General features: G+C 38.3%; 1 protein-coding gene across 2 annotated transcripts in view; it reads right to left on the reverse strand.

Annotated features, from left to right (window-relative positions):
* Positions 1-25,719, reverse strand: part of NEK11 (NIMA-related kinase 11) — a 339,525-nt gene that overhangs the window by 95,692 nt on the left and 218,114 nt on the right. For both annotated transcript variants that reach the window (XM_011933680.1, XM_011933679.1), the window contains exon 15: positions 18,848-18,908. In XM_011933680.1, the coding sequence (XP_011789070.1) occupies positions 18,848-18,908 (61 nt within the window). The remainder of the gene's footprint in view (positions 1-18,847; positions 18,909-25,719) is intronic.

Below are 25,719 nucleotides of genomic sequence, written 5' to 3' on the forward strand. Positions count from 1 at the left end.
AAAAAATAAAAAACAAAAATAAAAATAAAAAAAAAAGAAGATGGGCTATCTATACAGATGATCCCTAGCAGTACTATGGAGTACATATACATAAGACACTATACTACGTATGGGGCATGCAAAGAGGTATAATGAGGTCCGTGGAAAAAGCAATAGCCTTCAAGTTAGGGGACCACAGTTATTCCAGTTATTCTTTTAGTTCTCTCACCAGCTCAGGCCACCTCCCTGGGTCTCATTTCCCTCATTTTATATTTCAGTAGTTTCATTAGACTGAAGGCCTTCCCTCAATTCTGACATTCTGTGATCTGATATAAGACATAGGTCAGAGGTATAGCATTTACTTGGGAAGACAATGCCTATGCTAACAAAGACAAAGAACAATCAAACGAAACAAATGCTATGAAGCAAGTGGCTGGGACCAACAGTAAATGTTATGAGCATTATGTCAGGCAAGATCATCCTGAAATCTCTTTTCTCATCTGCGAAATATAGAATGATGAGGATTATGACACTTGACAATATCCCATGGGGATGTTTTGACAATGAGATGAAAACAAAATGACATGAAGACACATTAAACAATTGGATACTGTGTTTCCTGAGTGCAAAGCACAGCTCATAATAATAATATTGTTAGGATTCCTCCTACTTCTATGGTCTCTCACCAGCAAAGGCATTTTCCCTGAAGGAGTGACAGCTTGATAATTCTGACATTTCACCAACAGAGAGTTTCTCCTCTCATTTCTTCAAAAATTTTCTTCTAAAATTTCCCTTTACCCATTTCAGTTGCTGGACAAATGACCTTGATCACAAAAGAAAATCCTGTGTTTACCCTCCCTGCTAAACATCCTGCCATGTGGGTAATAAAGAGCTGATGCAGGGACCGCAGAGGTGGATATTTTGGCAAACAAGATCTCGCTTAAGCACCTGAGACATTGCTTACTCAGGAATCCTCACAGACACTGCCCTTGGTGCACTGTACATTTACAATGCTTCTTACCTAATCTTTAACCCTCCTCTTGCTCTTAATTTCCTAAGGAATACTTAGGAAATAGCAGTTACTTGACTGATACCACTCTTGGCCAAATTATTGCAAAGGCGTATCCTCATGGTTCTCCTCATATTTCTCCTCCTACTCCTTGGCATGGGACATGATGGAAGATTTGCCTAGATTAAGGTCAGCAAAACTTTTTCTGTAAAGGGATGGGTAGTAAATATTCTAGACTTTATAGACTATAGAATTTCTGTTGCAACTACTCAAGTCTGCTGCAGGAGCATGAGAACAGCTATAGGCAATAGCTAAATGAATGAGCATGGCTGTGTTCCAGTAACGTTTTATTTACAAAAACAGGCAGTGAGACAGGTTTGGAATACAGGCCATAGTTTGCTAACCGCTGGCCTAAACGATAGAGATTCATCATGATTCTGAGCTGGATGTGACCCTAGAACGCTTCAAGCCAAATTTTTTCATCTTACAGGTGTGGAGGCTAAGGCCAAGAGAGGCTGTATGACTTGCACATGGTCATAGAGCTATAATGGAAAGGGGCAGAGCCCAGACTAGAACTGTGTTTCCTGACTCCCAAATGAGTGCTCTTTCTAACATCCCATAGAGGTGCCACACCCAAATAACAAGTTTCATTTGATAATTTTAAAAAAATAAGATCATCAGACAAAACTCCCCTCTAAAAGGTTGAAATTTGGGGTGATCATTATGTCTTCCATCTCATTTCTCCACCTCTCCAGGTGACAGCCCCGTGACTTATTATGAGGGGCTGTGAATCAGCCGGGCAATGTGAAAGCTGCTCTACTCTGCTGAGAGGCTTAGCTGACCCAAACTTGGTGAAGATTTTTCCTTAAGCTTCTCCCGTGACAACAGTGGACAGCAGAATGGCAATAAAACTGTCAAAGAATCTGCAAAGCAGGGTAGTCTCTGCACTGCCTCACCTCAACACCCCAGAAATGGAGACGCACTACGCAGATCCTCCTTGAAGGAAGAACTTGCTACCCCAACTGCTGGGAGTAGACAGACAGCCTCCAGCTGTGGCCCCTTCAGGAACTTCTTCAGCCGCAGAAAGCTGCCTTGCCCCAAATCATGACCTTCCAAGTAGCAACCTTTAATGACTGATCATGGTAAAGGTAGAGAACCGAACCATTATGGCCTTTGCTGGCAACCCTGATGGGACTGGAGCTCCCTGTGGGTTTGGCTAAGGCTTGTCAGGCCTGCATGACTGCTCAACTTCTCCCTCTGCCTCATCCTGCATCCTTCTCCTTACGTCCACAGGGTCAATCCCAAGGGCACTCCTGCATAAAAGTCCTGCCTACTCAACTCTGTCAGAGACTGCTTCCTAGAAAACCCAGCCTAAAGGTTGAAGTGGATAAGGTTGAGGGCATGGAGATGATTGTCTTGGTTCCTTTAACAAGGTGGGTATTTGATAAGAGCAGTATTAGAAATAATGACATGACCATTCCTCCCACTTCTTGTCCATCCCCAGCTCTTTCAGAGAATTGATGTTATTGGTACAGGACAGAAGCCACCGCCAAGGAAGTTGTTGTCAACCCTGTAGCATCAGCAGTGTCAATGCCAAACCACATTAGGAGGCTGGAGTAGAAAAGCACGGGAGGAAAAGGAAGAAGGTGGTCTCGGAGAGAATGGCCTCAAATGCTTTCCAGTAGGAAGGGAGCTGGGGCATATTAGGACAAGTATGTGAGCTGGCTTAGAGGACTTGGGTTTGAATCCTGATTCTGTGATGTTTGGAAAGGTAAAAATCTGTGACTCGGTTGCCTCATTGATACAAAAAAAAAAACAAAACAAAACCCTATCTTCTACAACTCTAGTAAAGCTTAAATGTGTATTAAACTTATACATAAATGTGCATTATTGCTACAAAAGACCCAAGGGAAATTTACACTGCCTCCCCATGATGTCCACCACAGTGCTTTGCGTGAAGCAGCTTCTCAGTATATCAATAGGACCCTACTGCCTACACCAAAATTAAATAGTTGGGAAAAAGTGGATCAACTTAGGAAAAACAAACTTGCTACTTATAGGAAATATAAAAAATACCAGAAGATAGAAAATAAAATATTTTTACTATGGTTATTTCACACTGCAAATATTCACCTGAATTTTATAGATGATTAAAAACAACAAGAGTTAAGGAGTTTGGAAATTCTTGTTTCATTTTGAATACAACAGGAGAAACCTCTAAGAACAGTACCTACCAGTAAAAGGAAGAGAGGAAGTGTCTGTGTTTTGGATTGACATTCAGTAATTAAATGTGGATACAGGCTAAGATGAGATTTGTGGAAGCTAGACCCTAACTTTTTCATTTGTGCTTTCCCTGTGGAGACAGTAGCCAATGTTTGGGGAGTTTAATTATTCTTATCTGCCAACATGAAGAAACTTAGCTTTAAAAACAAAACCTGCTTTTCTGTAATAGGAGGTTGATCTGGTTTCAAGACTGATTCAAATACTTAAAGAAAGTGTATCAGCAGTACTTCCTTCTCTTAAGTTTTCTTTAAAAAATTGTATTTTATTTTATTTCAAGAGTTTCTGGGGAACAGGTGGTTTTTGGCTATATGGATAAGTTCTTTAGTGATGATTTCTGAGATTTTGGTGCACTCATCACTACAGCAGTGTGCATTGTACCCAGTGTGTAGTCTTTTATTCCTCATCCCCTCCCACCCTTCCCGCTGAGTCCCCAAAGTCCATTATATTGTTCTTCTGCCTTCATGTCCCCCCAGCTTAGCTCCCACTTATAAGTGAGAACATATGATGTTTGGTTTTCCATTCCTGAGTTACTTCACTTACAATAATGGCTTCTAACTCTATCCAGGTTGCTGTGCATGCCATTATTTTGTTCTTTTCTATGGCTGAAGAGTGTTCCATGGTGTTTATATAGCACACTTTCTTTACTCATTGGTTGATGAACATTTATGCTGGTTCCACATTTTTGCAATTATGAATTGTGTTGCTATAAACATGCATGTGCAAGTGTCTTTTTTCATATAATGACTTCTTTTCCTTTGAGTAGATACCCAGCAGTGAGATTCCTGGATTGAATAGTAGTTCTACTTTTAGTTCTTTAAGGAATCTCCATACTGTTTTCCACAGTGATTGTACTAGTTTACATAACCACCAGGATGGGTTCTTACTTTTCATTAGAATGCGAATCCTAACAATTGCCATGTGAAGCATGTAGCTCTCTCTATAGTTAGCAGAACAGAAGATAAATTGAAAAATGATTACCTGGCATCACCTACTCCTTAGCTTCTATGAAAGCCAAAAGAGGAGATGTTTCCACAAGACACGCAAGAGCCATCTCTCCTTCCACACCTCTAGGTTATTCCTAAAATTCTATCCTTACAACAGTGGAGCTCATTAGTAGAGCAAATATTTGTTATTTTTGGCCTTACATTCTCATTTCCCTTGTAAGGGGAATCTTATACTTTGTGAGACGGAGCCCAGCTCCCATTAAAGCCATGAATGCCAGAGACTAACTTACCAGTCTCCCATGTCATTAGGGTGTAGAAATATGACCAGCCTCTGCCAGTAAGATGAATTTGACTGGACATGGTAGTTCACATCTGTAATTCCAGCATTTTGGGAGGCTGAGTCAGGTGGACCACTTGAGCCCAGGGGTTCAAGACCAGCCTGAGAAACATGGCAAAACCCCATCTCTACAAAAAATACAAAAAACAATTAGCCAGGCATCGTGGCACGTGCCTGTAGTCCCTGCTGCATGGGAGGCTGAGGCAGGAGGATTACCCTGAGCCCAGGAGGTCAAGGCTGCAGTGATCCATGATTGTGTCACTGTACTCAAGCCCAGGCAATAGAGTGAGACCCTGTCTTAAAAAAAAAAAAAAAAAAAAAAGGTAATGAGAAGAAGCAGAGGCCACATGAAGTACATCCAGGCAGGTTTGGGGTAGAAACATCAGCCACAACCAGGTTCCCAAGGCAGCAATGTTGGCCAGTCTAAAAGCTGTGCCCAGTATCTCATATTATTAGCCTTGAGGACACTCAAGATTCCCTGTGGGAAGGCCAATTTGGAGGGGATCTGAGGCCAGCTGTGTGAGTCACCTGGGAAATGCAACCTCCAGCCCCAGTCAAGCCTTCAGAAGACTGTGGCCCTGGGTGATAGCTAACTGCAAACTCATGAGAGACCCTGAGACACAACCAGCCAGTTATACCCTCCTGAATTCATGACCTACAGCAACCATGAGAGATATTAAATTATTATCATTGTTTTCAGCCCATATGTTTTTGAGTAATTTGTTATGCATCCATAGATGACCAATATAGGAATTGAGCTTTTATGGTAGGTCAAGATAAGAAACAAATACATAAAAAATATTTCTGCATTTACCTTAAAACCAGTTTTGAAATCACTATATTGGTGCATAGTCTTTGTAGAAGACCTAAGTTACAGTAAGTTTTTAGAACATAGGGTTAAAAGAATAACTTTGAAGAACTTAATTTTGGGAGGCTGAGGCAGGAGAATGGCGTAAACCCGGGAGGCAGAGCTTGTAGTAGGCCGAGATCGCGTGGCTGCACTCCAGCCTGGGTGACAGAGCGAGACTCCATCTCAAAAAAAAAAAAAAAAAAAAAAAGAAAAACTAATTTCTTAAATATCTTAAAAATGTTTTTAATTTTGTTTTCATTGACACATAATTATTGTATGTAATTATGGGGTACAATGTGGTGTTTAGATAAATGTACATTGTATAAAAATCAAATCAGTGTATTTAGCATATCCATCACCTCATACATTCATCATTTCTTCATGGTAAGAAGATTCAAAATCTTCTCTTCTAGCTATTTTGAAATGTAAAATATGATATTGCTAACCACAGTCACCCAACTGTGCAATAGAATACCAAAATTTATTCTTCCTATCTGATTTTAACTTTATACTCATTGACCAATCTCTTCCTATCTTCCTCTCCTCGCTCCTCCCCAGCCTCTGGAGACAAATTTAACTGTTTATTTAAGCAAAGAATGATTTATGAATCGCACAGCCCTCAGAACCACGAGAGGTTTGGAGAACTCTATTCTGCACTGTGGGCAAGCAGCAGTTATTGACAGAAAATGGAAGTGAGGCACAGAACCAGCTTCATTGGTTACAACTGGGCATTTGCCTTATTTGGACATGGTCTAATCAGTTGGCAACCCAAGGAAAGCTTCACAGAGAAGTAGAAGGTTTATAATTCTGGTATTTATCAGGGCAGGGCAAGGTTGCGTTCACTATAACGTTCTCAGAGGCCAACGCATAGTGTGGCATACAATTTTTTTTTTAAACCATCACTTAATGAATGAATAGAAAGACAGAAGTAGAGCTGCCAAGCAGTTGGGAGGGGAAGCGTTTTCTACAAAGGATCAAGTAGTGTGAAAGCTCAGAGGTGTGAAACAACTGAGTATATTCACGGAAATATCAAGAAGTCTGGTGGTACTGGAATGTAAGGTGTGAGGAAGGGATTGATGGACCTAGATGTATAGCACCAAGGCCAGAAAAAAAGTCTTGTGTGTCAGGTTAGGAGTTTGAATCTTATCCTGTAGGTTAGGATACTACTGTTATATTTTTTTAGAGCACGATTTGAAAAGATCACCTTTAACAAACAAGGATAGTGCTTTGAAAGCAGTGACTTGAAATGTAGAACTCGGTATATGTTATTACTGCTCAGATAACAGATCACATGTTACTATAGTAACTGAGGATCATCACTGCTCAGTGAGAAAGACAGAAGATGACCTCTGACTTCATTTTCTTTGAACTTCTTAGAAATGAAAATTCTGTCGCCATATCTTAGTAACTACATTATGAGCCAAGGTAATCTACAAACTTTAACATTCTTAAATGTTTGGGAAATTAGCTGTACTGCTTTATTTCTTTTATTTTATTTATTTATTTATTTTGCGATGGAGTCTTACTCTTGTCACCCAGTCTCGAGTGCAGTGGTGTGATCTCGGCTTGCTGCAACCTCCACCTCTTGGGTTCAAGTGATTCTCCTGCCTCAGTCCCCTGAGTAGCTGGGATTACAGGCACCCACCACGATGCCTGGCTAATTTTTGTATTTTTAGTAGACAGAGGGTTTCACCATGTTGGCCAGGCTGGTCTTGAACTCCTGACATCATGTGATCCACCCACCTTGGCCTCCCAAAGTGCTGGGATTACAGATGTGAGCCACCGTGCCTAGCCAAATTAGCTGTACTTCTAGCTGAGAAAAGTTATCAGCAGATTTATACATGTCCTTGGTAAACTATATTTATAAAAAGGCTTTGTACATCCAAACTGGATGTTGTTACAGAAGTAATTAGAATTTCACAGATGCTCCAAAACCTCGCTTCCCATTAAGATTCCTTTAGTGTGTTAATATGTCTGATCAGTTCCGCTTTTTGAAAATTGTTACCCCTCAATTCTTCCACAGAACTTTGGTAATAATTCCTTAATCTCTGCTAAACAGTAACACTGATATAGACCAGAGAAAGCAACAGGGCTTCTGAATCCCTTACAAACTTCCCTTGCTTAAGCTCTTCAAACTCTTAAGTCATTAAGTGTGGTGATGACTTACAGTCAGTTAATCTTGCACTATTGTGTTTTTCACCTTGACAGAAAAAAATTTTTCATGCTAGTCTCACAGATATTTCAACATACTGTTTTATCTTTGGTTACTGACAGATTGCGACCACTTTCACTGGAAGAGAGAAGGGATATTTTGGATCATAAGCCAGTTGGATCGTTTTGATGTGGATGCACAATATCTGTTTTCCATTATCCCTTCTGTTTATGTTTTATAGAGATTTACATCTTGTGAAAACTTTAATTTTTTACAACTTCTTTAAAACTCCAAAGAATGCAACAGATTCAGGATTAGTGACAACTTGCGGAGAACCTGCTACGTGTCTGCTACCTTGTCAGATAGCTCTATTTGATCCATGTGTAGCAAGGAGAGGTGGCAAGGAGAAGAGTTTGTAATATAAATAGATCCCTACAACAATATTATTAATTACTCTTATTAGCATACTAATAGCAAAGGACATTATGTATTTTGGTGTTAACTAGAAAGAAGTTCCAGTAATCAAGTCTACATAGCTAAAAGAGAAACTCACCAATCATTAATTCATTTAATACGCATGTATTATGGTTTCATTGAAGTTAATATACTTTGTAGCAGGGATACTGTACATTGCACTGGGGTTGTACCCCAGTACATACCCAACACATATTTGCCTTGTTCACAGTGTGTGGTGTACTCATCACAGTGTTCTGCAATTATCTGTCTCCCTGACTAGACTGGGAAATCATTAAGACAGGAACTTGTTTTCTTCGTCACTCTGCGACATCTGGCTTATAATACAAACTTTACAAACATTTGTAGGGAAGGAGGAAGTGGAAAAGAAATTGAGGATACAAATTTCAACTATTGAAATATTATGTTTCAAAGTATCTGCCCTCAGTAAAATAGCTATTGGCTATATTATTGGCTATTCCCCATGCCCTCATTCTGGCCTTTTTTTCTGTTCCCTTTTCATTTCTTCCCTCTTTCTTTCTCCTAATTCTGCCTAGAATCACTTAATATCCTGTTCATGTCTGGTCTTGCTTCTTGTATCCCATGGGAAATTTTGATGGGAATTTAGAGTTTTGTAAATGAGGGGCCTTCATGCACAACAATTTGTTTTCCATGTATGAAAAAAGCACCTAGAAGGTATTCCCTGGTACTTTCACAAAACTATGCACTGGTCTGTCCAGGAGCCCACCTCATGACAAGGACCATATTCCAAATGAGTCTCAATATCCAACTCTTAATACAATGCTTTTAACCTTCCAGACCTCTCTAAATGCCTGATGTGGATACTGAGCTTCTAAGGAAGCTCAGTAACTCTTATACACAGTGCCAGATAGCCCACCACACGGGACAGGATCACAAAAAGAGGAAAAAAAAATCTAGGAAGAAAACATGTCATTTTAGCTTATAGCTTTTAAGTTCTCTATAATTTTTGGAAATAAAACTTTTATTTTACACTTTAGTATTGTTCTGTTTGAATTATAAATTGGAGTGAGTGTGTCCAATAATCCTTTCAGGGCTTAAGGACTATAAAGTCATAGTTCTTAAAGTACAGTCTGGACCCAGAGCATCAGCATCATGTAGGAAGTTGTCAGAAATATAAATTCTTAGACACATACCAAACCTGTATTTTAAGCCCTCTAAGTAATTAGGATGCATGCTCAAGGTGAAAATCACTGATCTCAAGGCTTTAATCTAATCTTGATGCTATAAAGGAGACTGATACACTGAACTTGAAATGTAAAAGATCATCTTCAGGATCTACTGAAGCCACACAAATGCTGACTCATTCATTCTGTCCACTCATCTGTGATGTAAGAAGGAAAAATATCACTGTCCCTGTTCCAAGCAGAATTCAGACTAAATTGGGGTCATGAATGGGGTCGAACCACTACACACAGCATTTTCAGGGTTTCAAAGTTAAAAATTTCTTGGTTGAAATTACCGGAAAGGACAAGTGTATGTCTGTTTTTCTTTCTTCTCTGGTTAAGAGACAGAAGAAGCTCTTGAAGATGTTTGTAGAAGATACAAGCCTATCTTGACATGTTCTGCAGGCACCTGGGCATTACCAAAGTGCCTAGGCAGATACTGAGCATGAGTAAAGCCTAGTTCAATTCACAGAGGTTTCATTTTGAAGTGACAAAGCTTATACTCTGACATATTTAAGCTTAAATTGGCCCTGGATCCTGTTAACATTCTGACGTATATTAACAACCACAATGATTAATAAGCGTTAACTGTTATTATAGTTAGTGGGCCTCCCAAAAATGTAATAGGAACAAAACAGACACCAGCTACCTGGGCAGTGTTAGACCCTTATAAGACAATGTGATGGGATTGTCTTCATGATTTCTATATAATGACAGGAAGTTCTTGCAGTCCTGAAAGCAATAAAGTTCTCATGTGTAATGAGGGTCCTGCTGTGAGTTTCCACACCAGACAGGTATTTCAAAAGCATATGCTCCCATCACCTTAATGTCTGTAGCCATAATCAAAGAACTCCTTCCATTTCAGCAGCAGCATTAATTACATTCTATTGTTCTGGTAACATAAGAGGTCACAATAAGGGGTCATCATAGTCATAAGAAGCGGTAGAAGGATTAAGGGGCTTCCTGTGTTGCACAGTTTTGGGCAGCAAGCACTTTAGCAGTTACATGGAATGAGCACTGAAATGTCCTATAGATCATCCCAGCAGATGCCAGGACACAAGCAGATCCAGGACGCCAAGCAGGACGCAAGCCAGGACACAAGCAAAACTGAAAAATACATTTAATGAACGTATTCAGAACCTTGCAATCAGACAATCTGAAAAGAAGCTATTATAACTTCAGGGTATATGTATTTTTTATTTTATAATCTAGCTTCTGTTTAATTTACAAATTTAGTTTACTATAATTTTCTCAGTAATCAGAGCACCCAAAAGTCTTAATCCAGCCTTACTAGCAGGCACACTAAAGTAATGGAGGGCAGAATTGGGCTCTTTGCTTTCCAACATTTACCTCTTTTTAAAAATTGACTTCTAATCTAAGAATTCATGTACCTAGTACTTCCTCAAGTCAAAGCTTTTAATGTTGAAAACAAGGCAGCTTCCTGCCTCACCTTCAAGTTCCAGGCTCCAAAGTCGACCATATTCAACTCTTTAACTTGTTTTTTTGTTTTTTTTTTTTTTTTGTATTTACCTTTATCTCTCTATAGTACATGTTTATACAACCATTTTTTTAAACTTTTCTGTTTTAGACTATCTATGGACATCCTACTATATATGGGGAATGTAAATTTTGTTCTTTCTTTCCTCTCTCTGTTAAATACACATACACACACACACACACACATGCACACATATGCTTACAAATATTTTTCTTCCCTCCATCTTTCTAATATAGTTACATCACATTTTAAAAATAATTGAATGTTTAAATTATGACTAGGCAAATATTGTACAAAGCTAAGCACTCAATGTGTGCAGATTACTAGTATTTTCTTTTAAAAATGACTTTTTGTTTTTCCAGGAGTTCATAATTGCCCTGGATTTTTCACTTTGTTTAGTTTTCTAATCTTCTTTCTAATTCATCCCTAAACTCACCAAAGGAACTGAAAACTCCTCTAATTATGATAAAATCCAAATGGGTTATCCATTAGTTCCATTCCTCTCTAGGAGATATTTACTCACCCCTTGGAATTCTCAGACTCATTCTAGTCTGAATGGATTGTTTTCCAGACCTGTTGCCCAGCTATTGTTCAGGGACCTTTCTTTACTCTCATTCTGGGAATCCCCTTAACCTCTCTCCTATATTGGATTTCCTATCACCTGAAGTTCATGCCTTCCTCTTTCTTGATTGACTCTTATGTTTGATGAAGCATATCCTCTAGGAACTTCCTAAGAAAAGTCATGGGAGGTAGATATTTTTCAGACCTTGTTTTTGATACTGGATTCCTGCAAATGTCTTTCTTCCTTTCTCACACTTGATTGATAGTTTGGATAGATAAATAATTGTAGGTTCAAACTTCATTGTCTTCTAGCTTTTAGGTATTTGTTGAAAAATAAGACACCACTCTTTTCTCTGAAACTTTATAAGTGGTCTGTTTGATTCTCTCTAGATATTTTTCTTATTTATTTGATAATTCTTTTCACTTCCTGTTCTTTTTTCCTGGAATTTCTATTTGTTAGGTGCTGAATCACCTAGATGAATCACTTTGTTTTCTTATCATTTATTAATTATATTCTGGTAAATTTCCTCGCTTTTATCTTCCAAACCTTCTACTGAATTTTTTATTTCTGCTATTAAAATTATAACTTTAAGAGCTCTTTCTTATTCTCTGTATTATTTGTTTTACAGAGATAATATCTTCTCTGCTATCTTTTAGAATTTTAATATTGTTTCTTTAATTTTTTATTTTAAAAAGCTTTTGTGGACACATAGTTTTTGAATTTTTATTTTCTCGCCTATATTGTCTGTTTCCTGAGTTCTTTGTATATTTTTGTCTTGATTTCTCTTTTTGGTTAGAGTTCCTCAGATACTGGCTACTGCATTGTTACATGTTCACATGTAAGTGTGAAACATTAAAAGTCAATTTAAGCTCTTTCTGTAGATTCAGGGATTGTCAACTGGTAGGACTCATTCCCACCATTTTGTTGAGGAAATGTTAACATCCTTAGGATTCTCAGGCTGGTAAATGCTTTCAGAGAGATATCTTCTAAAGAGTCCATGTTTTTCTGAACCTGAAAGAGTCCATGCAGTTCTTCCAGTGTTTCAAAAGCCAAGTAGGAAGGGTATCTGGGGATTTCATAACTTAATATGAAGACTTTCAATTCAGCTCTTTGTTTTCATCACATCACATCATCCTTTCCTTTGGTGTCCCTAAATCCAGAACCTTCCTGATTCAATGTTCCACCAAATCGAGTCTATTTTCTTCTGTCTCGACTGTGGAGAGGAATATTGTGGCTTTGCCAGTGGAGAGAAAGGCACCTGGGGTCTATTTCTCCTTATGCACACTGTCAACCAAACTTTCCATTTTAATTTTCACCTATACATGCCTTCAGAGGTAGTTGAGGCCTCCAAATCTCGAGCATTTATGAGATTCTGTAGGTTCAGTTGCTTTGCTTCTCCTAGCCTATACCTTACCCTCCCTTCTTTCCTTTTTTTTTTTCCTTCTTTCCTATATACATCTCAGGCACTTAGCTTTCAGCTTTCCCTGTGTTTTTTTTTTTTTTTGAGCTGGAGTCTTGCTCTGTCACCCAGGCTGGAGTGCAGTGGTGTGATCTCAGCTCACTGCAAGCTCTGCCTCCTGGGTTCACTCCAGTCTCCTGCCTCAGCCTCCCGAGTAGCTGGCGGCTAGTTTTTTGTATTTTGTAGTAGAGACGGGGGTTCACCGTGTTAGCCAGAATGGTCTTGATCTCCTGACCTCGTGATCCACCCACCTCGGCCTCCCAAAGTGTTTCATCGTGTTAGCCAGGATGGTCTCGATCTCCTGACCTCGTGATCCACCCACCTCGGCCTCCCAAAGTGCTGGGATTACAGGTGTGAGCCACCGCGCCTGGCCAGCTTTCTCTGTTTTCTAAATCAGTTATTACTCATCCATCTGCTTTATATCTTTCTCAAGTTCACTAAAGCTCTCATCTGCTTCCATCTCCTCTTATATTCTCTTTTTTTCTGTAGGTTTATATCAGCTTTATTCCTTTTTTGTCACATTAGTGGGGCTTCAGGCAGAGATAAATGTGTATTTTTACTCCATGATTCTAATGCTCATTTCTTTAAGGAAAAAAAAAACCACCCAGTTTAGAAAGGAATTTGGATATTAACTATTCAATCAGTGTTATTTCAATTTTAGCAGTGGAATCTATCTTTTTCAAGACACAATCTTTTATAGAAATTCAATTTATAAAATAGATAAGAGTGAAGATAATTTTGGTTGAAACTGGGAAAAGAACAGGGTCTACATCTAATTTCTCCTAAAAGTATTTTTAAACATTTCACATGGAAAAAGCAAAATAGTGCACAGAGATCCACACTATAATCTTTTATTCAAGAAAGAACAGAGGAATTCACTGGAAAAGGAAAGATCTCAATGAAGAGAGGATGGATAGACAGCCTTCATGCCAACAACTGACTGAGAACTGTGAGTAAAGCCCTAATATGGGAGGCAGAGAGAGAGTGTTCCTCTATGATCCAGCTTTCCACTGGGGGACCATGCAATCCAGGCCATGGAAGAGCACCTTGTCCCTCCCCAGCCCTGGTGCTAACTTGGAAAAACGCTGGCAGGCTGGTAAGAAAGAAAGGCTCCAGGAAGTACCCCAAGCATTTTTCCAGACCCAAACCTCAGCTTCCATGATATGATTACTACGTATTGTATGCCTATTTTAAAATATCTCATATACTCCATAAATACAAACACCTACTATGTACCCACATAAAATGTTTAAGAACCATATGATCATCTATATAGATGCAGAAAAAGCATTTGAAAAAAGTCAGCATTCTATCATGATAAAACCTACAACTGAGGCATAGAAGAACCCTACCTCAAAATAATAAAGGCCATGTATGACACATCTACAGCCAACATCATACTGAATGGGGAAAAGTTGAAAGTAATTCCCCTAAACCTGGTACAAGTTAAGAATGCCCACTTTCATTACTCCTATTCAACACGGTACTAGAAGTCCTACCTAGAGCAACCAGGCAAGAGAAAAGTAAATAAATAGCACCCAAATTGGAAAAAAGAAAGTCAAATTATTTCAGTTTGCTGATCATATGATCTTATACCTAGAAAATGCTAGACTTCTCCAAAAACTGGTAGATCAGACGAACAAATTCAGTAAAATTTCAGGATGCAAAATCAACATACCAAAATCTGTCGCATTTCTGTACACCAATAACAATCACACTAAAAACCAAGTCAAGAAGGCAATTCCATTTACAATAGCTACAAACAAACAAACAAACAAAAAAACCTAGGAATACATTTAACCAAATAAGTGAAAAATTTCTACAAGGAAAACTACAAAACACTAATGAAAGAAATCATAGATGACACAAACAAATGGAGACACATCCCATGCTCATGGATGGGTAGAATCAATATTATGAAAATGACCATACTGCCAAAAAGCAGTCTACAAATTCAATGCAATTCCCATCAAATACCACCATCATTCTTCACAGAACTAGAAAAAGAAATCCTAAAATTCATATGAAATGAAAAAAGAGCCTGCATAGCCAAAGCAAGACTAAGCAAAAATAATAAATCTGGAGGTATCACATTAACTCACTTCAAACTATACTATAAGGCCACAGTCATCAAAACAGCATGGTACTGGTATAAAAACAGACACAAAGACCAATGGATCAGAATAGAGAACCCAGAAATAAAGCCAACTACTTATAGCTAACTGATACTCAACAAAGCAAACAAAAACATAAAGTAGGAAAAGGACATCCTATTCAACAAATGGTGCTGGGATAATTGGCAAGTCACATGTAGAAGAATGAAACTGGATCCTCATCTCTCACCTTATACAAAAATCAACTCAAGATGGATCAAAGACTTAAATCTAAGACCTGAAACCATAAAGACTCTGGAAGATAACATCGGAAAAAAACCCTTGTAAGACACTGGTTTAGCCAAAGACGTCATTACCAAGAACCCTAAAGCAAATGCATCAAAAACAAAGATAAATAGATGGGACTTAATTAAGCTAAAAAGCTTCTGCACAGCAAAAGAAATAATCAGCAGAGTTTACAGACAACCCACGGAGTGGAAGAAAACCTTCATAATCTATACATCCAACAAAGCCCTAATATTCAGAATCTACAAAGAACTCAAACAAATCAGCAAGAAAAAAAAAAAAAACCATAAAAAAGTGGGCTAAGGACATAAGTAGACAGTTCGCAAAAGAAGATATACAAATGGCCAACAAGCATATGAAAAAATGCTCAACATCACTAAGTATCAGGGAAATGCAAATAAAAACCATAATGTGATACCACCTTACTTCTGCAAAAAATGGCCATATTTTTAAAAATCAGAAAATAATAAATGTTGGCATGGATGCAGTGAAAAGAGAACACTTTTACTCTGTTGATGGGAATGTAAACTAGTACAACCACTACGGAAAGCACTATGAAGATTCCTTAAAGGACTAAAAGTAGATCTTCCATTTGATCCAGCAATCCCATTACTAGGTTATCTACCTAGAGGAAAGGAAGTAATTATATGAAAAAGATACTTGCACACGCTGTTTATAGCAGCACAATTTGCAATTGCGAAAATATGGAACCAGCCCAAATGTCCATCAATCAATGAGTGGATAAAGAAAATGTGATACACATACACATGTGGTACACACACCATGGAGTACTATTCAGCCATAACAAGGAATGAAATAATGGCATTTGCAGCAACCTGGATGGAACTGGAGACTATTATTGTAAGTGAAGTAGTTCAGGAATGGAAAACCAAATATCCTATGTTCTCACTCATATGGGAGCTAACCTATGAGGACACAAAGGCATAAGATTGATACATTTGGACTTTAGGGACTTGGGGGAAAGGGTGAGAGTGGTGAGGGATAAAAGCCTACACGTTGGGTAGTGTTCACTGTTTGGGTGATGGGTGCACCAAAATCTCATAAATTGCCATTAAAGAACTTATTCATGTGGCCAAACACCAACTGTTCCCCAAAAACCTATTGGAATAAAAAAAAATTTTTTTTTAAAGAAAACCTAGAGAAAACTCTTCTGGACATTGGTCTATGCAAAGAATTCATGACTAAGACTACAAGAGCACAAGAAACAAAACCAAAAATAGACAAATGGGACTTACTTAAACTAAAATGTTTCTGCATAGCAAAAGAAACAAATGAACAGCATAAACAGGCAATCTGAACAATAGGAGAAAATATTTGCAAACTATGAATCTGGCAGGGACTAATATCCAGAATTTATGAGGAACTCGAACAACCATCACCAAAAAAAAAAAAAAAAACCAACTAACTTGAATAAAAAGAGGGCAAAGGATATGCATGAACAGATATTTTTCAAAAGAAGACACAAATGGCCAAAAAACATGAAAACATGTTCAGCATCACTAATCATCAGATAAATGCAAATTAAAACCACAAGAAGATAGCATCTTACACCAGTCAGAATGGCTATTACTTAAAAGAAAAAAAATAACAGATGTTGATGAGGATACAGAGAAAAAGGAAAGTTTATACAGTATTTTTGTAGGAATATAAATTTGTACAACCTGTATGAAAAACAGTATGGAGATTTCTCGAAGAACTATCATTCAATCTAGCAATCCCACTACTGGGTATATACCCAAAGGAAAAGATCATTATATCAAAAAGATACCTGCACTTTTATGTTTATTGCAGCACTATTCACAACAGCAAAGATATAGAACCAACCTAAGTGTCCATTAAAGGATGATTGGATAACAACAGTACACACACACACACACACACACAGACACACACACACAATGGAATACTATTCAACCACAAAAAAAGAATAAAATCTTGAATTCTGCATCAACATAGAAAGAATGGGAGGCCATTATCTTAAGCGAAACACCTCAGAAACAGAAAGTCAAATACCAATGTTCTCACTTATAAGTAGGAGCTAAATAATGTGTACATATGGATATAGAGTGTGGAATAATGGACGTTGGAGACTCAGAAGACTGGGAAGTTGGGAGAGAGGTGAGGGATACAAAATTACTTAATGGGTATAATGTACCATATTCAGGTAATGATTACACCAAAAGCCCAGACTTTACCACTGTGCAATATATCCATGTAAGAAAACTGCACTGTACCCCTTTACTTTATAGAAATTATAACAATAATATATATTTTTGAGATAGGGTCTTACTCTGGCATTCAGGCCGAAGTACAGTGGTATAATAACAACTCACTGCAGCCTAAATCTCTTGCGCTCAAGGAATCTCCTAGTCTCAGCATCCCACAGAGTTAGGACTCCAGGCGCAGGCTATCATGCCTGGCTGAATTTTAAAAAATTTGTTTAGAGACAGGGTCTTGCTATGTTCAGACTGGTCTCAAACTCCTGGCCTCAAGTGATCCTCCCATCTCAGCCTCCCAAAACGTTGGGATTACAGGTGTGAGCCCCCACCTTCAACCCTGAATATTTTAAAATATTTTTTAAGAGCCTCTTCTGCAACAGACACAGTGTTAGACTCTGGAAAAACAGAGATGAGCAGTACAGACACAGCTTCTGTTCTCATGCTGCTTAGTATCCCCAACCCCTCATTCTGGAGGTCTCCAAGGAGCCTAGCTTGAAAATTAGTCATCTGATCTGAGGTCCAGAGAGGAAAAAGCCTTCCTGGTCTTAAGTCATGCTTGAATGTTAAATGTATTTGTTAAATGTTAAATGTATCGATAAGTGTATTTGATATACAATTAAACAGATCACAGGGTGATGGTCAGGTGAGAAAATCAAAGACCTGTGTTATGACTGAGGCTTCCCATATGGAGATGTGGAATAAGCCAGAAAAAGGCTATAAATTGTGCATAAAGCTCCTAATAAAATAGTGACTGTTTGCCCACCTGAAAACTTAACTGTTTATTTTTACCCTGCCATTCCCTTTGAATAGATTGCTTTTGGTTTACCGTTTAAATATTTTAAATAAAACCTTGTAATCAAATTTAGAAGAAAAAAATATCTCAGCCCTTTTCATCTAGTAAGAATACTCTGTGTCACAGTTTATCATCTAGTGCTAGAGTGTTATCGCAGTTAGGCTTTTCAGATTAAAAAAAAAAAAATAGAAGAAACTAAGAAATAGGGCTTTATCCATGAAGCACAAGCAATCCTATTTATTGAGACTGACAATGCTAAACGAGTTTTAGTTTTGTTTTTCAGACCAAGTCTCTTCAAATAACTGACTGACCTTCGGAGTGATGGTCCTCCCAGCTTAACTGAATGTACTCTGCTTCTACAGGACAAGTTAGGTAGGGAGATTCCTTTTTCCAGAAACTGCAAAAACTTGTTATTATGCACTGCTAGGCTGCCATTTGATCACAAGGGATGACTGAATTTCAATTATTTCATCCTTGGAGACTAAGAGTTACTTACAATAATAATAAGCAATTTTTCTTTGAGTTTCCTGGCCCTTGGGTCAGACATTCAACTTCTATTGGCCTCAGTTTCTTCATCTGTTATACTAGGATATCAGACTGAAACACTTGTAAGATTTCTTCGAAGTTATTTCAAGATAATCAGTAGCTGCCCATGTATTTTGAAGTCTAAAGGAACTTACTCACCTAGAGAAGTGCAACCCAGGACATTTTCCAAACACCTGGCCAACGCTTCAATATCACTGTCCTGTCAAAATAAGGGAGAAAGATTTATTTTCCCTGTATGGTAGAAGGATACTTAATAACATGGAAAAATGTTCTTACTCCATTTAGGCAAATAATAATAATAATAATAATCTTGTTCCCAAATTATTTCAGTATAATCTTATTTTTAAAAAGAAAAATATCTTTATGTATATCTACATCACTCTCTCCATAACAATCTCTAGATTAAAAAATTTTTTTTATTATACTTTAAGTTCCAGGGTACGTGTGCACAACATGCAGGTTTGTTACACATGTATACGTGTTCCATGTTGGTGTGCTGCACCCATTAGCTCGTCAACAATCTCTAGATTTATTGCTCTGTCTCTCATGGCAAAAACATACACAAAAAATGTTAGCAGTGGTTTTGACTAAAAGGTTAAATTATGAGTGATCTTTATTGTCTCCTTTGTGTGCTTATGTCTTTTCCAAATTATCTATAATAAATACATATTAATTCTATAAATATAGTAAATGCTATCAGAATAAAAGAAATATTTTATTCAATTTACAATTTAGTCAATACAGCAGAAATCTGATACATTTTTTCCTTGGAGAACAACTAGCTCTTCTTTGGAAATGTATGGTCTTCAAGGAGTGCTAAATCTAAGAATATCACTTGCCATTTACCTTAACCCTCAATAAGAGTCAGACATCCCCCATAAGGGTTGGAGAAATCTCAGAACTATATTTGATTAAAAATATTGTCTTCAATACAAAATAAATCTGTCCTTCACCCAGCAGGCTTGAAATAATCCAAAACAGCATCCTAATGATCTGGGAAAAGTGTTAATTATTTTCAGGTTTGTGGTTATGCTAAGGAAAATTAAGAATTTATGGCTGGGCACGGTGGCTCACATCTGTAATCCCAGCACTTTGGGAGTCCAAGGTAGGCAGATTACCTGAGGTCAGGAGTTCAAGACGAGACTGGCCAACATGGTGAAACCCTGTCTCTACTAAAAATACAAAAATTAGCTGCTCATGGCAAAGATTCAGTCAAAGAAAACATCTTTCAGGAGCATATTATGGCCAGTGTGATTGAGAATTATGCTGCTGATTGGAACTTTCACATTTCTTCACTGTTTCATAATTTAAATTGAAACTTACTGGAGCTAAATGGCCTGAGAGAGTAACTACATCTTGCTAGATGCCAAATCACAGTGTCACCAGCCTTCAGTCATCTCAGCCAAATGCTGGGAAGCCAGATTTTCAAATGCTGTGAAAATAATGGCTTCTTTGTTGATGAACTTAAATGTTCTTTAAGTCTCCTTCCCCCATAGCCATAAACCCCTCCATTATAAGAACATGCCTTAGAGGCATGAGGAACATCTGGTAAAATTCAATTCTGAAAAACTGTCCCACAGATTCAAATTTAGTCCAATGCCCACATTTTTTGCAGAAACCTATGCAGTCATTTCACTAATGGATTAGACATTGCTTTTATGGTAGCTGTTCTCAAAAGGCACAGTCAGATCTGTGAAGTACATGGTAACTATCAATGCCTGCCTAGCAGCCACAGAAAAAAAACTATCATATCTGAAGGAATCTCCCTTTTAAGACAACGTCAATATATAAATATTGAAAATAATGTTTTCTCTAACAATTCCCATTTATTTTTCATCTGGAAAATATAGAAAATTATCAAAGACAATAAATACCCTAAATCCCACTGCTATTAATACAAACACACACGCATAAACATATATAGTCGGTCTTTTCTATATACATCTATCTCTTAGATATTTCAGATCATACTATATATGTATGCTATATGCATGCGTATCTTTTAGATATTTGAGATTATACTACATATATATGGTATATGTGTCTATACATAAGATACATATAAAACAATACAATGTACTATTGTACAATATTGTTTGGAATATTAAATTTATTAAATTAAAGGGGGTTAGTACTGATATAAAAAAAAGTTTATGTTTTTAGAACAGACATTTCAGTCACTGCATTCTCAGGTATTCCAAGCCAAATATGATGACATCAATAGATTGCATTTTAAAAACATTGTTTGGTTTTTCTGTTTCCAAACAGAAAATGTACAATATTGTTTGAACTTTTATCCGATGCTCTTAAAAATTCTTCAGAAGCATAATTTTAATGGCTGGACCACTGCGCCCTAAAGGCATATCATATGTATTTATCCATAGCCTTATCATTGGACATCTAGACTGCTTTCATTTTATTTTGTTGTAAATAATACTGCAATGATGACCATTACACATACATCTTTGTTTCATGTTTATTGCTATTTCTTTAGGTTGGCCAATCAGAAATAGAATTATTGGGTCAAGGAATATGACAATTTAGAAACCCTCCTCTTTCTCTGTTCTTATTCTTTTCTCTACACTCCTACACATCCCAACAAGTACATTTTCTCCACAAGGAGCTAATATATGCCTTCATATTTATTTTCATCCTCCTATCTATTAAAATATGCTCTCTGTCAAGAATAGATATGACAGATCCATTAAAGTCAAAATGCTTGATAAAGTTCATGTGTTATCTCTCTCAGGATATTTGTGTTTCACAAGGCATACAACCTCATATCAGGAGTTAATTTCTAATAGCAAAAGTTTAGGCAGCAGCAAGTAGGCAATCTCAAAGGAGGAAGTCGGATGGGGACTTCACAGGATTGTACAAATCACACCACGTAGATCTTCATTTAGTTATCAGGCAGTTGTTTGACAAAATAATCCAGATTACCTCCTCACCTTAGAACTAGTCATAATGAAAGATACCATTCACAAGAAAAAAACTGTGTCACTTCATTATCCAGCTCTATTTCATTCAGGAAACATTTATTAAATTAAAGAGGGTTGCTACTGATATAAAAAAAAGTTTATGTTTTTAGAACAGACATTTCAGTCACTGCATTCTTATGTATTCCAAGCCAAATATGATGACATCAATAGATTGCATTTTAAAAATATTGTTTGGTTTTTCTGTTTTCAAAATAAAACCCTGTTTCTAACAACAACAACAACAACAAAACAAAAACCAATTATGTGTCAAATGTATACAAAGACAAGGAAGAGAGATGAAGCCTAAGCCTACCATTTGGGGAAAAATAATCATTTTCTGACACAGTTTGTTTCTCAAGCTATTGCTGACAATCACTTATCCAAGAGATAAGTGGTGTATTATCCAAGCTGCAGCCAACTCCAGTGAAAAAGGTGCAGAAAGGTAGGAAAGAGGTTTTGCCACACCTATTAGGGAACAAACCAATAAAAACCTACTCATGGGAGAAGCCTAGTTCTAAAAGGTTTATTTTTCCCAAGTCTAAGAACAGTTAGCCTTTATGTGGATAAAGATTCTGAGAAAGGAGCCAGAGGAAGGCAAGGCTTAAAGAGATAAGATGCCATATTCTTCCCTCCTCCACTACCCACAGTGAACTTGTTCTCGCTAAATGAGTTAAAGGGAAAAACAAATTTACATTGACTAAAAACAATAAATAAATGATTTGGTTAAGAAAAATATTGAGTAAATTTGAAACTTAAAGAGTTGGAGATGATAAACCAACGACAGAGGGTTCTGTTTGAAAGTTAGGCAAGTGAAAACCATTTACACAGTTCTCATTGAAGCTGAATGGATAACTAAGGGAATGATATCTGTAAAATGATAACTGTATTTAATATTATGTATATTGTTTGGTAGCAAGTGAATTGTGACTGTATGAATGAACGAATGAAAGCTACCTCGCTGCCACAAGAACTTAGCTTGGGATGAGAGTTCAGTTTGAGCACCAGCAGTCCCTTGGAGATGGCATATCTATCTTTAGATGTTCTTGAGAGTCTCCCAAAAGGTTATTGTTTTGCTCACGGCTCCTTCACCTTGAAGGTGTGAAAACTCAGCCATCTGTCTGCATCTAGCACCCTCAGCACTCTCCTGGCTGGTAGGCTATACTGACTCCCGAAGGCATATCTAGAGAAGGCTTGGCACATATCAACACACGCACAGACAGGTTCAGAGCTGCAGAAGTGTTTTATGTTTCCAGCGGCCGAAAGCTGCTCTGAGCGAGTGAGAATGGATGCACGCATGCTTTCCTGCTGTGCTGCCAGGCCTGACACCATGTCCTCCATCTGCCAAACAATCCCAAGCAGGCATAGACCTATAAATGTATGTACGGAGTAGAGTATGCATAACCTTCTATCACAGCCCCAGCTATGGAGAAGTGCACAGCTGAGCTTCACCTTGCTCAGGCCTCAGGCACATCCTCACTTAACCTTATGTCAACAGATGTGAAGGTATAGAGGGGCTGATTTCTTTCACCTCTTGGTCACCTCTCCTCTCAGAGTCATCCCACAGAGATGTAAATCCCACCAAATCATGCAAAACCCTCTTCCCTCCTCACCCAGAGTCACTCTGGACCCATGTTTTTTTTGTTTTGTTTTGTTTTTTTCCTGAAAGATTTCATTTGAGTGTACTCACACCTTCTTGAAGCTGTGGCCATGCACTGGCCACAAGCAGCCAGGAAGTGGCCTCAGTGCAGGCTGAGGACCTATAGAGCTCATCTATGTACATGAATATTGCAACTCTGTTGCAGTTTTTTTGTAGTTTTTCTTCTTTTGATGCCATTATTAATGATGCATTATTTTTATTGAGACAAAATTTGCACATGATTAAATGCAAGATCTTAAGGGTACAATTCTGTGAGTTTTCAAAAATGTATACACTTGTGTATACACCACCTAAAGCAAGGTAAAGAATATCTCTGTCATCCCCAACAGTTTCCTCAGGCCTCCTTCCAGCCAATCCCCATTCTCCACAGGCACTGTTCTGATTTCTATCACCACAGACTCATCGTAAGACTGTTTATGTTACCGTTCACTGCACTGGCCTTTGATTGAAGTAAAATTCACCCTCCTTACAAGTTCTTCGTGCATAGCTGTAGCTAGTCTGACTTTTCCAACCTCATAGATCTTTTTGCTCACTACGCAGTTTCTGGAACGTGCCCAGTGTTTTCACGACCTGTAACTCTCCCACACTCTCTGTTCCCTCTCTGTGAAGCACTCTTCTCCCAATTCCCCTTTGTCCCATAGAGGACTGGCTCCTTTCTATCCTCCAGATCATGGCTGAAAAGTCATCTTCTAGAAACTCTCCTTGACTTCCCTTATTAGTAGGCCTTCCCTTAACCAAATGCTCATTCCTTTAACTTCAGCTTCTTCATTTTCTAGTTGCTCTTACTTCTTTCTTTGTGTCCTAGCTAATAGGCTACCTATACCAATAGACCGTACACTGCATCCATTCATTCATGTATTCCACAATATCTACTAAGTATTTGTTCTATGATAAACACTGTTCAAGGTGCTGGGAATATAGCAATGAAAAAAAAAATAGAATATCTGCTCTACTGGCTTTCATTCTAGTAGAGGGAGACAGGCCATAAATGAATAAGCAAGAAAATAGTGGCAACTCAGTTGGCAATAAAGACTATGGAAGAAAATAAAGCAGGGGAGGAAAGAGGGGATTCTCAGTCCTGTGAATGCTATTTCATACAAGGTGGTCAGAGTCCTCCCTGATAAGATGACATATAAACAGAGACTTGAAGATAGGGAGGGAGCAAATCATTTGTGTATCTGGCAGGAAGAGAATTCAAGGCTTCCAAAGGCAGGGACATGCCTGGTGTGTTCCAGAACCTGGAAAGAAGCCACAGGGGTGGAGTGAGTGAGGGCAGTTCTTGTGTTGATAGAAGAGAGGGGCTTAGTGAGGTGATGATGATGAAGTACTGAAAAGCCTTTATTTGCTGTGAATGAGATGGGAGGGTTAGTAGGAGACCAGTTAGAAGCTATGACAAGGAGGTGATGATGGCTTTGGCAGTAGGAATGCAGGTAGTAAGTAGAGGTCAAATTCCGAGTACACTTTAAAGGTCAAGCCAACAGGTTTTGCTTATGGATTGGATATGAATGTGAGTGAAAGGATGTCAGTCAAGGTTGGCTCAGGAGAAGCTAATGTGGACTGAGGGTAGAGTATATGAGGGACTTAACTTTGGTACATGCTTATTTCAGGATGTCCATTAGAGACTCCTAACCTACTCCCAGGCAGACTGGATATGTGAGGCTAGAGTTCTTTTGTACACTTTTATTTCAGACTGGATATGTGAATCTAGAGTTCTGTGAAAACAGAACTGAAGAATGGAAGGCACACACTTGGGAGCTGTCAATCAATAAACACTATGTAAATATGCAAGGCTGAGTGAGATCCCATGAAGGTGGAACTATGTCTATTGTGTTCATTACCCATATACCCAGTGCTTAGACTATTCACATATGTGATGCATAAATGAATGACCCAAAAAGTAACTCATCTGTGTTTATGTTGTGTTTCTTTTTTTTTTTTTTTTTGAGACGGAGTCTCGCTCTGTTGCCCAGGCTGGAGTGCAGTGGCCGGATCTCAGCTCACTGCAAGCTCCGCCTCCCGGGTTTACCCCATTCTCCTGCCTCAGCCTCCTGAGTAGCTGGGACTACAGGTGCCCGCCACCTCGCCCCACTAGCTTTTTTTTTTTTGTATTTTTTAGTAGAGACGGGGTTTCACCGTGTTCGCCAGGATGGTCTCAATCTCCTGACCTCGTGATCCTCCCATCTCGGACTCCCAAAGTGCTGGGATTGCAGGCTTGAGCCACCGCGCCCGGCCCTGTGTTGTGTTTTTAAAGGTGTTTTTATGAGACAGGGTCTTATCTGTTGCCCAGGCTGGAGTACAGTGGCTTAATCATGGCTCACTGCAGCCTCGACCTCTTGGGCTCAAGTGATGTTCCAGCCTCAGCCACCCAAGTAGCT

The sequence above is a fragment of the Colobus angolensis genome, unplaced genomic scaffold (assembly GCF_000951035.1).
Source record: "Colobus angolensis palliatus isolate OR3802 unplaced genomic scaffold, Cang.pa_1.0 Scaffold129, whole genome shotgun sequence".
Classification (NCBI taxonomy): domain Eukaryota; kingdom Metazoa; phylum Chordata; class Mammalia; order Primates; family Cercopithecidae; genus Colobus; species Colobus angolensis.